Genomic DNA, 13,716 nt, shown 5'->3' with positions numbered 1-13,716 from the left:
GGCGCACATAACTAGTATAGTTTGAGTAATTTATGGGATTTGTGTAACCATGAAACATCATAACACGAGGACCACCTGTATGTTGAGTTGTAGTAGAATACCCAAACAAAAATAGTATAGAACAGTATTTTTCAAAGTGGGAGGTACCAGAAGACTTCAGGGGAGGTGGTGCAGCTTTAGAGAAAAAAAAAACCTCCAAAAAAACAGTTATGTCTGAAGGCGAAATTCATGAATTATTAGTTCCTACATTGAGAGAGTAAACAGTGAGCAGAACACAACATGAAATATGCGCCAGAAAAATCCTTTTTTTTGGGAGTAGTATTATATTATGAGGCCATATTTTTAAAAATAAAATACAAATCAAATATCTACATATTCAGTGTGTTTCAGTGTTTGCAAGACATGAAAACAAGAACTTAAGATCTAATTAGGCTTGATAATTAGATCAGCCTTAACAGACCTAAATATGATAATATTTCAATATTTCAATATATGTTATCTTTACCTTCACAATGCATACAATGTCCATATTCTTTCAAAGTGTCTCCTGTCATAATTATGATGCATCTTAAGAGTTAACATTATCTTGGGTGGGGCATTAGATATTGACATATGACTCCAAATCCAGACAGTACTACTGTATGTGTACCGTATGTATATGTGACCTCATTAAAATGATCTATTATTTGTTTACATTGTGCTCAGCAGGTAATATGATTTCATTTGCATAATGAATATTTGATTTCATCATCTCTACGCAGCCACAAAAAGGCTATTTGAGCGTGCATGGACAGCGACATGGAAGGAAGCCTGCAAACGCCATTGCCATCAGCAGTGATAGACTGATAAATATCCATTTTTAAATAACACTCACAAACAATGGATAAAAGAAGACATATGAAAAAAAAAACAAAATAATGCACACACTAACAAAATGTGCTCAAGTGACTGATTTGAGCATAGTCATGTATATTATGACTTACAGATATTTTTTTCATATTTGGTCTTCACTTCTTTCTGCAAACTGTAAAATGGTAAACACAAATAAACCCTTAAGAATATGATTTTAAAAAATTGCAGCAGGCATTTATCTACCGTTAACTTGCCTGGCTTTTCCAGACATAAAGATCATTTGCAGTCACAAAACCTCTTACCTATTACAGCATCCTGGATGGTGGGCTTCATGAGGGATGCATTTTCGCCATCGGCTATCTGGTTCATCATCTGCATCATATCAATTAGCAACTTCATTTGCATGCCATTCTTGATCGTTTTACTTTCACAAGTCAATCTCTATTAATTCATTGATTGGGATATTTGTTTCATTCACCTGCGCGTCCCCAATGATGTCATTTTGTCCTTGTGTCTCATTAAGGGACATCCCTGGGCAGGGCATTGAGATGCATGCTCGTACTGCATCATGTGACTCTCTCCGTCCTACAGAGCTGAAAAAAACCCAATTGTCAAAAACTGGTATTTTATAATGTAGTTATATTTATTATATTTCTTACCAATCTTTTCCATCGCTTTTTCTCCTGTCTCTCTTTTTGTCCGTTTTTGTCTGCTTTCCTCCCAGAAGTGATGTAATCTTTTGATCCTTCTTGTCTTCTTTCACTTTCGGTGAATCAGTCTTCTTGCTGCTCGGAACGGGAAGCTTACCTTTCCGGAAACCAAACCAGTTGGCCAAAGTCGAGGCCGATTTTTGCTTGACTTCACTGCTTCTCTCCTGTTCCTGAGACTTATGCAAGTTCTCTTCTATGCCGAGCATGACCTTCTCTTCTATAGTGGTGATGGTACTTTGTCTCTCTGGCTCTTCACAAACCGGTTCCCCGAATGCGCTTGAAAACTGTTGCTCGATCTGAAGGCGTCTTGCCTGCTCTCGTTGGTGTTTTAAACTTTGGAGTCTTTCACTTGATGACCCCAAATGCGGAGGGACCGTCAGGCCTTCTTCAATTAGGAAGTTGTTCAAAAGAGATCGGTTCATTGGGCAATGATAGCTACTGGAGCAGCTCATGCTTCCTGGGAGGACATCGCCAAGAGAGTTTAGGGAGCTCCCCGAATGTGTTTTGATTTGGGTGCGGACTTTCCCAGATCGGTTAAAGCTGGGTCTATCCATGTAGCGTGCACCAAAGCTCTGGCTTCGAACTTTGGCCCCATTCATGCCCATTACCGGCTTAAGTGGAGGTCTGTTTGACACGGAGACTGACCGTTTGAACAACCAGCCTTCCTCATCAAAGCCCCAGTCTAACATCACGCCACTGTCTGATGCAACGGGAAGACCACAGGGCTCAGAATCCAGGGAATTACAGCGAGTCTCAATCTTTCTTCTGGTTTTGTCAAGAGGAACATATTCATGCATTATCTGCGGTTCACAAATATATGTCTGAAATGTCTGGATGCCTTTTATGGATGGGTTTGTGTCATCTTTGTTCTGTCGACCAAAAATGAGGAACGTACCGCCTTCTTTTCCGGGAATTGACTCATGAGATTTAACATTAGTAGAAATAGCCATTTTTACAGATCTGGATGTGGAACTCTGACAATTATTAGTGACACTATGGTAGTAAGCATTTGAATATGTCTGAGGCATGACTTCGGAAAGTCTTGGCTCACTAATGCTCTGCTGAGATCTTTGTAAGATATTCTGACTCGGTAATACGTTTCCACTGTGATATGTGACTGTTCTCTCAACTGATAGTTTGGATGATTCCTGTGCTTCTTGAACTGGGATGACCGGCATCCTCGACGTGTGGGGGTTGAAGATGACTGCAGGTGCTTCAGTTCTTTCAAAGTCCAATTGTTGATTGCTCGGTGCAGGGTTGGTCTGTTGAAGCTGCACAGCTGAAGAGAGCTGACCTGCCTTTCCGGCAGCAGCACCCTGAGGCTGAACTTCTGCTTGATTAGCGCGTACAGAATCAGACGCAGTTCTACGAAGAAGTGAAGTTGTTCGACCGGGGAGAGGCGGTGGCGACGGAGACCGATGTTCTGAAGAGCACGCATCAGAGAGCTGTTCTTGAGGTGGTTTGGCGGTGCAGGGTAAGTTATCGTAGATAGCCTCTTCAGCGCAGTCTTTGCTGGATGGAAGTCTGGTTATTTGCAACTCTGTTCGACTATTAGCGACTTCATCACTCGCTAAAGGCTTAGACGCTAAAGAATGTTTAACAGGTGAAGCAAGAGGAGAGCGCTGTGGTATACGTTCCAGGGACTTGCAGCTAGAATGCGTAATATCTTCATCGTGTTCAACGTCAACATGACTTGACCCATGCAGTTTAGCGTGATTAGTCCGTTTGTTTGGACCGCCGTGTCCGGGTGCGTTGGAGTGCCCTTTGGATTTGTGAGCCCTTATAAGATTCTGATGTAGAGGAGAATGAACATGTTTATGTTGTTCCGGTCCTCCATCTGCACTCCTGCTACGTAGAATGAAAGCCTTCCTTGCTGAGTCACAAAGTTGAGGTTTAGGTTTTTGGTTCCTTTGTGGAGATTTCAACAACATCACGTTGTCCTGGTTTGAAGGGTCTCTGCAATGGGAAACTTCCACTGAAGAGCTGCGTTGTCTCGCTTCACTCATGCAGCTCAGAGCTCTTGTTGCAGAATGTTGAAATATTACGTTTGTCCTTGCTTCAACCTCCACTGAAGGTCTGCCCCGTTGTCTTTTCATGTGATCCAGTCGGGATTTACGGTCGGTCGATCTTTCTTGATTGTTGTTGCTATCACTTAATATTATGCCAGTGTTCTCATATGCTTCTTGGGACACTTTATTGTTTTCTTCCAGACTTTCTGTTGGACTTACACTGACTTGCACTGCTGGGCCCAGAGAAAATGTAAAGCTTTCTGAAACATGCGAAGGGAAAATGCCTGTAGGCTTGCCGGAGTCTTCATGCAAAAAGCTGTCATCATCCGTTGGGACATCTTGTTTGGATTCCTTACTTTGTGATATATGCAAATCATTGCTACTTTCATCAGAGTTCATGGCAGCAATCCCTGCTTTGACGTTTTTGTTTGTCTGGGCTGCTTGTTTAGATGTCGTCTCCAGCGGGTCCGTCTTAACACCGAGTGAATAAATATCCTCATTAGAGGTCATGCAGTCTCTGCAATGTGGCACAGGAACAGGGTAGGATTTCTCTTTGGGGCTGCTTGTCTGAAAGCTTCCTTCAGTGTGTCCTTCTTTCTGTCCAAAGTCTGTCTGCTCAAAAAGTCCAGAATGATTACTGGATGCAGGCCCAATACTCATCCTTTTGTCCCGGCTTGTGGCACACTACAATACAAGATATATTAGCATGGCATGTTGACATATATACATACATTTAATAGAGAAAATTAGCCAAGGTTAAAACAAAATCACCTGTTTGGACAAGCCACGTCCCTCAGCCCATGTATGGGAGCCACTGGAATAGTCACTACAAGCGCTGGATAGTGACATTTCACTTCCGCTACTGCGTGGGCATGTTAGGCTCAGAAGACTCGGCCACTTTCCTGCAGCGATACGTGCTTTTCCATTTCTTTGGATTTCCTGGAGGACAATAAATGATATCATCGTGAACCAAAATGACATAGACGCTATAAGGATGTGTATGCTCTACGATGTTAGATATGCGACAGTACAGTCATCTCTTTGCTATATTCTGTATATTACATATATCGATATATTATGATATATATTCTGCAATTAGGGCTGCACGGCGGACGAGTGGTAAGCGCGCAGACCTCACAGCTAGGAGACCTGAGTTCAATTCCACCCTCGGCCATGTCTGTGTGGGGTTTGCATGTTCTCCCGGTGCATGCGTGGGTTTCCTCCCACATTCCAAAAACATGCTAGGTTAATTTGCGACTCCAAATTGTCCATAGGTATGAATGTGAGTGTGAATGGTTGTTTGTCTATATGTGCCCTGTGATTGGCTGGCCACCAGTCCAGGGTGTATCCCGCCTCTCGCCCTAAGACAGCTGGGATAGGCTCCAGCACCCCCGCGACCCTCGTGAGGATAAGCGGTAGAAAATGAATGAATGAATGAATTAATTCTGCAATTAATGAATTGTTTCATGGTTTCGTGACTATGGCCTACTATGGCTTCAAATTTATCGAAAAAGTGGTCCGTAATGTTAATGTTCAGTGAGACACAAAATCACCAGACTTGATTGCCACCATCTCAAATATGTTTTGTGAAGGTACACAGCAATAAATCTTTCAAAAGTTCATATTTTCTGTTTCACTGTGTTCAGGCCTAACAGTGAAAGCAGAGTAATTAGTAGTGCTGTTGTTTGAAATACAAGTTAGCGTGTCCTTTGACAGTTTTGTGTTTATATTTGGTGTTGCTGCAGTAACTTTGTTACCGTATCAACATTTGTCCACTGTGGGACTAATAAAGAAGCTTCATTTCATATTCAGGCCTTAGGTGTGGGATGATAAGATCACAGAGCTTGCTTGCCAAATAGCTGGGAATGTTGCAACAGATCAAGAAATTAACATTTTGTGTGTATGACAGTGATGTGAAAATGAAGACTTCCCAATGTTTCGAGAGCCTTTTTTAATATAATGTTCCGCATGCAGTTACATACTGCATGTATTGTATTTGGCATAAATATGCTATATCATGTGTAAAGCTCACAAAAAAGAGGCCTTGTTTATTACACAGTATCACTAATGCATACAGATGGTCTGTAAAGGCTAAACCTCCATCAAGTCTTAAAGTTTGACCTTTTGACAAAAGCTTAAATGTGAAGGACAGCATTCCTCAGCATCCAAAATACTAACAAAAATTGTTTTCACCCTAAATAACAGGATCTGTGACCGCAGTCACAAGTTTCCATACTCATGAAGGTATGAAGGTCCGATATTCATTTTGGGTTTTTAATAACTTCCTCGAACCCATCAGTTTTTTGTATCTTCGGAAACTTAAAACATTTTAATTGCATGCAAAACTCAATCCACTAATAGTCAAAATGTAACCCACATTCATACTATGGAAGCATACAGTCTGTATACAGCATAAATTAGTAACAAAGTGAAGATAATGTGCACTTACCTTGGGGGCAGGACTCGGGGACATTCTGACTCTCTGTTGGAACAAAACGCTCAGTATGCGGTTTTGCTGCTCCAAGTCAAAGACACGCGTACGTAACTTTACACATTCTTCTTTCAAGTCCTGGAAGTGCGCATAAGAATTGAGAAAAGAGAGGTGGTAGCCATTTTGTTTTCAAAGCTCAAACTACTCCAATATTCCTACTTGAAAATATAAAACACTACCTTTTGAGTGAGGAGAGCCTGGACAACCTGGTTGGCCACCTAGAATAAAAAAAGTGCAATGAGATATTCAATGATGAAGTGTTACAACTGTATTATGTGTATGAGGTTTTGATTGTCAATGACAACCTTAATTGTGTAAAGATGCTGACAGAGTGAAACAACAAAAATGATGGAGGACATCATGGAAGATTTCAGGTCAAACCCCATAATAATTATTGAATAATTGAAAAAATGACTCAAAATGCACTAATTTTATAAGATAAGATAAGATATGCCTTTATCTGTCCCTCAGTAAGGAAATTTGCATTGCACAGCAGCAAGAGTACAGAATCAGTTAAGCAGTACAAAAATACACAATATAAAAAAATAGACAACATAAAAAACCCAAGTATTAACAAATCAACTGTTTTACCCAGAGGTATGTACAACTACAGTATGCAGATAATATGAAATGAGATGAAATATATGACCAGTCTATACACTATGAGATCTTGCTAGTGAGTTAATATGAGGCATTATAGAAATACTTCACATAGAACTTAATATATTGTATTTAGAGCCTTGAAATTGCACGTGGAGGTTGATCAGATATTAGAGTGAATGCAGTCTGGAGTAACTATACTTAGTATAATAACAAAGTATTGCACAGATATTATAATATTTGAAAAGAATGTTCAAGAATGCTATTCAAAATATCCCTCTTCATATTCCACCTTTTATAAACTTCTCACCTCATCCAGGCAGCGCTCATATTGCTTCCTCTGGTTATCATTTTCCAAGGACAGAGCAGAGTTCTCAGCCTGGAAAAAACAAATTGAACACTTCATAAATGCATGATTATGTTTCTCTTGTTTAAATACATTCTTTGTTGATACGTAAACAGTATCAACTGCAGGGTGGAAAAAGTGGATAGCATGTTGGCCACACAGTCAGATCAGGTTTGAATCTCCACTCGGGCATCTCTGTGTGGAGTTTGCATGTTGTCCATGTGCATGTGTGGGTTTTCTCCGGGTACTCCGGTTTCCTCCCACATTACAAAAACGTGCTAGGTTAATTGTCCATAGGTATGAATGTGAGTGTGAATGGTTGTTTGTGTATATGTGCCTTTTCGCCCGTGTCCAGAATACCCCTAATGAGGATAAGTGGCATAGAAAAAGGATGGATCATCAGATTGAAACAAATCTGTTTGATGGACCTCACTAGGGTCGTGGGTATGCTGAAGCCTATCCCAGCCTATCACTAAATCAATTTTGACTAACAAGATTTTTTTAGATCAATATTTCTCTAGTCTCTAGTCCCTAGTATCAGAAATAAGATGATCAAACAATATATATATATGGATTTTTATTATTTTTTTCCATTCCATTTCCATTTTTTTCCCATTTTTTTTCAATTTCCCAATCTTGTTAATCTCAAATGTTAACACACATTACTTCAGATGAAAAACTATATCTCACATACAGTACATATTTCATTTTTTAGAAACCTTGATGTTATAGTAATTTGTTCTTGCTTAGGTTTCAGTTATTGCAGTGCAGAAACAATGCTGGAAGCTCAGGAGGTAATATTCTCCAAAATGATTCATTCATTAAATAATAGAAGAGCTCCACTTCCTGAGCTCCAAGCATTCTTTAAAAAAAACTACTGATAAATATTGAAACTGAAATGACACAGTGGCCACTTAACTGATATTGTGACTGCATCATAATAACTATAACATGTTTGGATTTGATCCTTTCTCAGGACGGGAGCATCGGAGAAGATCTGAAAAGGTCACATGACAGCCTGAAGGCTTGCAGTCAGATTGGAGAAAGGTCAAACACGTCCAAGTTAGGAGTCTGAGCTTCGAGTGTTTACTTGAACATAAAAATGTCTAATGGACAGCCGTCTTTTCAAATGCCAGCGAGTGAACTGAATTCTAAGCAGTATTATGTTGAAACAGCAGTAATCATACCACAGAAATGCGGCTGTGTAATAATATGTAATACTCAAAACTCAAAGTACATGGAAACACTTTGCATTCGAGCTGAGAAGCACAGCAAATCTACTGACGTCATTAAATTAGAATTACATCCATCCAACATCCATCGGGTTCCAGGATGGCCTGTGAAAAGCACAGATCGTCATTGTGGACAGGAACTCAACCTGCGTTTCTAGCCTTCAAAAGCATAAGAAATGAGGCTGAGGAAAAAGACACACCATACGGTTGAGGCGTCTACAGGGTGGACGCCTTTTAAAAAGCAAAGCTAACCTGCTGCTGTCATGAGCAGAATTACCATCAAATTGATTATTTGGCTGAATCCCAAATCAGTTATTTCCAACCCGCCCGCTCCTCTTGAGTCTTTTATAATCAAAACTGGCTTCTGCATCTTCGTTATCAGGGTCAAGGTCTCTGCCAACGTCAAATGGTGGCATGGTGATTTCTGCTTTTTTTGCAAATGCAGCTTTTCCTTTCTGGTACCGGAGTCGCTTGTTTTGTTTTTTGCAATGAAGAGATTCTTGGTCGACCCCGTTCTTCTCATCCTAATAGCGTCCAGGTAGCCATGACAATATATTTTATCCTTAATGATGGCAGTCCCACTTGAGGTGGGGGCTGTCCTGGGTCATTTCACATAAACAGTTGGGATTTGTACTGTACGTTAGATCTCCTGGATGTCGGTACAGGAATCTGGGCCAGCAATGTGTTTCTCGAGATTGGAGCCTGCAGAGCCTGAATCCTGTGAGGGACTTTAACTGATGGCTAGGAGATTTGCATGGTCTCTCGCTGACTTCATCTGGACGTCAACCCCCGGGTCAGCAGGATTCCAGGTCGAGTAACCTTTGGGACTGTTGTAACAATCTGGACTCTTGATGATCAGTGGCTTGGATCACAGGAACTTTAAGCTTGACAATAAGTCTCAGAAGGCCTCAGTAGATTCTTACTCCTCAACACTAGACTATCTATCGACTTTTTATAACCTTTTACTGCTACTGCATACTGTACTTATACTATTTATAATCACTTGATTGAACAGGGGCTGCATGGCGGTCGAGTGGTTAGCGCGCAGACCTCACAGCTAGGAGACCAGGGTTCAATTCCACCCTCGGCCATCCCTGTGTGGAGTTTGCATGTTCTCCCCGTGCATGCGTGGGTTTTCTCCGGGTACTCCGGTTTCCTCCCACATTCCAAAAACATGCTAGGTTAATTAGCGACTCCAAATTGTCCATAGGTATGAATGTGAGTGTGAATGGTTGTTTGTCTATATGTGCCCTGTGATTGGCTGGCGCCCAGTCTAGGGTGTACCCTGCCTCTCGCCCAAAGACAGCTGGGATAGGCTCCAGCACCCTCGTGAGTAAAAAAAGGTAGAAAATGAATGAATGAATGAATGATTGAACAGTAAAGAAACAATCCACAAACCTCCAAAGCTCGAAGTCGTCCGAGCAGGGAATTGCTGTTTGAGTTTTCCTCTGAACCACCGCTGGCTTCCAGAGAAGTCGACATCTCTGCATCTGTAGTTGTGGGCCCCTCAAGACTGTCCTGCTGCTTCCACATTTCTTCCAGCAGTTTGTCCTGCAATACAGAGATAATAACTCAACAATGCACACCTTGCCTTGGTGAAACATTACATATGATCGACAGACATTACAAAATGTTTACTTCCAACAGTATTCTCCAAAATGTGAGTTTATGATATCTATTAGAGTACAGTTACTCATGGTAATGTCTTAACACCATTTATTCTGTCCTAGAATTGCTTCTCAGCAAACCCCTTAAATGCATAAGGCCAGATCCTTATGAAGTTCACTGGTCTTGGATTAGAGAGATTTCTTACCTTATATGCTTTCATGAGATCCAGTGGGTCCACCTTAGGGCCCTCCAGTGAGTCCTGGTTCTGTAGTAGTGTTCGGACAGTCTCCTCCATTCTGCATTCACACAAAAAAGAGAAACAAGTGTGGCCAACTGAATCAATGTGAGTACCAGAATATTGAACTCTTAGTCCAATCCATTTGAAATAGAAATGAGGTTTCATTATTTACTATAGACCAGGGCCACAATGTATGGTCCACTAAATGATTTCCCCTGCATCACATGAAAAAAAGCTAAACTCAATGCCACTGTCCAAAATATTTGTGTATTGGTTCACATAATGTGAAACACTGTGGACTGATCAGGTCTTGCGTATTAATACCATGTCTTTTGGCACATATCCTTTTTTTAATTCTACCAGGAGCTCCTTTAGGGCGCCATGTAAATTTAAATCCTCCATGTTCAACTTCACACGTCTCTCGGTTTCTGGGGACTCATCGGCATGCTTGCATTTTTCCTCTGGGCTACGATAATTTTTTTTCGTGGTGTCACAATCTTTCTATGCACACGCTTTGAACTTTGGTGGTTACTGATGGTTAGCTGGGCTTGCTGGCAGCAATCGCAACTTGTTTATTTGGGTTTCTGAGTATTCATGATTAGAAAATATACCTCAATAAGACAAAAGTGTACAGTGTAAAATAGTAGACTGCAAGTTTGAGATGTGGCGATACACTAAATTGAGCCTACGAGACGAGACAATAGGTGATTTTAACATTACTTTTAAGAAAAGTACAATGCAAAAATATAAATAAATAATTTTTATTATTAATATATTTAATTTCTACTAAGTTACACTCTTCTGCACTGCTGTGTGTATGCTACCGGCCCCGCCTCCACCCACTGAGAATAAGAGACTGAGACTGTATGACTGACAAAAGGCCTCACTCAGTGGCATCACTACTATGAATGACAATAAATGTAATATGGAAGTGGCGGTGCAAAGCTGGATTGGAACCGCACATTAAGTGCTTTGCCAACATTTTTAAAATCAGAGTTCAACAGCTACCACGGTGTTGATATCTAAGCAAAAGCTATGTGTCTTTTCATAACTACACGTCAGCATAAATGATTAATAATAGCAGCTACAATTACCATCATTAGTTTAACTTTCATAATTTTGTTAGTTTAATTTTACTTTTTAAAGTTAAAAGCATCACGCTTAAAAGTTATACAATATTTCAAAATGTATCTGCTTTGTTTTGTGACTCCTTTTTGTTAAAGACAAAAGTATGATTTGTCATTGTACTTTTTTCCAAAGTAATGTTAAAATAGCATCTCGACTCTTTCTCGTGACCCCCATATCTTGGATCACATGAGTGTGTTATGACACCCCTAGTATTGAATCCTTTGATAGCTTCTTGTGATAAAATATGTGAAATCCTTGTCACTTAAGAGAAGATACAAGGGCAAAGCATGAACACGAAACTACATTTATACTTTATGTGGCCATTTAACCAATTTACCAAATAATATTATTTTCTGTGGAGGTCAGTGAATGAAATCTGTCCTTCAAGGTTGAATGACATCACAGCCATAGGTTATTATTATGGACCTAATGTGATATCTGGCAGGATATTCTGTGGCATTGAACACTGTAATACACCGCAAAAGGTTAACAATATTACATTACAGAGTTAAATTAGTGTCTTTCAAATGCACAATCATGGTGGCTCTCCACTTGATGGAACTGTTGAATATTTGCAGGACATCCTTGTATAGTAGATGTGAATGTGAATGGCTGTTTGTCTAAATGTATCCTGTGATTGGCTTGCAACCGCTGCAAAGTGTACTATTGATCAGTAATCGGTCAAATATATAATCATGTGATCCAGTAAATCCATTCAATGTTGAGAAGCAATAAATATTATAGTAGTGTGTGGTGCTACCTGGAGAAGTGCTGCTGCAGTGTCAGCATCTGCCAGCTCCACCATAGAGAGTTGGTCTGCTCCCTTTCCTTCACACAGCAGATGTTGTCCTCCTGGTACCGATGACGATATTGGTGGTAGTGCTGCCGGGCAAAAGAATAAGCAGTTATTTTGTTGTTTATCACGCATGCTTGAATGGTATTACATCTATGTCTCACAGGCCCCCATTGGAAAAGTGCAGTTTGTCTTTTCTATGGCAAGGATAAAAACTAATGCAGAGATTTATGATACTGCCCTCTAGTGTATGGCAGAAATACAACCCTTGAAAACAGCTACTCGTTGTGTGACATATTATCAAATGAAATAACTCCACCTCTTTCTAGAATGAATAATTTGACAATAATATTGTCTTCATGCTATTTTCACATCATATAAATTATAATGGAAATGTCCTAAATATTTATTTATTTTCCCCCCCACCTGAGTGATCACGTGATGTGCCCGATGGCGCGATCGCCCTGCCTTCCTGCCTCCAGAAGACAGCGATAACAGCTGTATAAATCAGCTGACATGACACGTCACAGGAACATCACGTGATCACTCTGAGGCGGACTTCAAGTGGGCAATCAAAACTGTCAAGTATGAAAAAAACTATTGGATGTCTCTTCGTTGACTGTGTGTGTTCTAAATAGAGAAAAACTGCTAGCACGAGGCCAGTGGTGCACGTGATAAGATGCACCTATTCCCGCGACAAAACCGCCAAAACCGCGCCAATGACGTCATGTGACCTGCTTAGACAACTAGCTACAGCCACATTGTTATTGTAGAAGCTAACGTCGAAGAACTACTTTTCTTTTTGACTTTTTGACTTCGTGTGTAGTAGAAATTTATGGCAATAAGCTGAAAATTCAGGTAAGTATTAAATGTTATTATGAATGCATCTGTTACTAGCATTACATGAATATACAATTATAAAACATTTTATAGGCGTATTATTATCTGCTTCGTGCTAGCAGTTTTTCAGTATTTAGAAAGCACAGAAAAAATAACTATTTACTATTAAAAGAAAATGGCTTAGCTAGCATAAGCTAGTTTTAACACTTTATTCATGTATAATATGACATGATATCTAGTACTGTTAGAACATTTTGTCACACTGTTGATGTTGTAATAGGATATATGTATATGATGTAATAATACCTAGTATTCTGAACATATTTAAATTATACTGGTGACATATAAAATTATCATACTGTTATATTATAATAACTAGTATTTTTAAAATATTTTTAATCATCAGGTATAATACAGTATGCTGCAATTATCATATTCTTCCTCTGAAAAATGTCCAGCAGATGGAGTAGTCTATTCATTTATTCTACGCTAGTCTTGCATCATCCCAGTTTGTCCAAATGTATTTTTAATCTCTTTCTCCAGCCTCACTGGTAAAAGTAAAATTAGATCACAGCACGGCAAGTCATAAACAATGACTGACTTCTCCAGTCTTACATCTATTTAGATTCCGTCAATACAAAACGTCATTTTATCAATTGTGATCACTTTCAAAAGAAAAGAACTAAAAATAAAACATGTTGTTGCTTTAGGTATGGGTGGATGTTGCCAAGGCACAAATAATTTGGGAATATTTGCAGACTGTATGAAAAGCAGCACACTGCTTCACTATGTATATCTACGTAATATCTATATATAATATACATATTCTGCTCTATGGCGGTAGTATGATAACAACTGTCTTGTCTATG

General features: G+C 39.8%; 1 protein-coding gene across 3 annotated transcripts in view; it reads right to left on the bottom strand.

The window, feature by feature from the left end:
* LOC131135579 (uncharacterized) overlaps positions 1-13,716 on the bottom strand; it is a 28,891-nt gene that overhangs the window by 4,831 nt on the left and 10,344 nt on the right. For 2 of the 3 annotated variants that reach the window (XM_058081640.2, XM_058081641.2), the window contains exons 2-11: positions 11,975-12,096; positions 10,054-10,144; positions 9,639-9,791; positions 6,973-7,041; positions 6,242-6,280; positions 6,021-6,140; positions 4,343-4,510; positions 1,512-4,255; positions 1,331-1,445; positions 1,155-1,224 (exon numbers count right to left, since the gene is read on the bottom strand). In XM_058081640.2, the coding sequence (XP_057937623.2) occupies positions 1,155-1,224; positions 1,331-1,445; positions 1,512-4,255; positions 4,343-4,510; positions 6,021-6,140; positions 6,242-6,280; positions 6,973-7,041; positions 9,639-9,791; positions 10,054-10,144; positions 11,975-12,003 (3,598 nt within the window). In that variant the 5' untranslated portion in view covers positions 12,004-12,096. Of the gene's footprint in view, positions 1-983; positions 1,025-1,154; positions 1,225-1,330; positions 1,446-1,511; positions 4,256-4,342; positions 4,511-6,020; positions 6,141-6,241; positions 6,281-6,972; positions 7,042-9,638; positions 9,792-10,053; positions 10,145-11,974; positions 12,097-13,716 lie in introns of all 3 variants that reach the window. The other variant, XM_058081643.2, reaches the window with a different exon arrangement.

This window comes from Doryrhamphus excisus, linkage group LG12 (genome assembly GCF_037039965.1).
Source record: "Doryrhamphus excisus strain RoL-2023G ecotype Guam linkage group LG12, RoL_Dexc_Guam_v1.1, whole genome shotgun sequence".
NCBI classification, from domain to species: domain Eukaryota; kingdom Metazoa; phylum Chordata; class Actinopteri; order Syngnathiformes; family Syngnathidae; genus Doryrhamphus; species Doryrhamphus excisus.
This window is presented reverse-complemented; position numbering and strand designations above follow the sequence as displayed.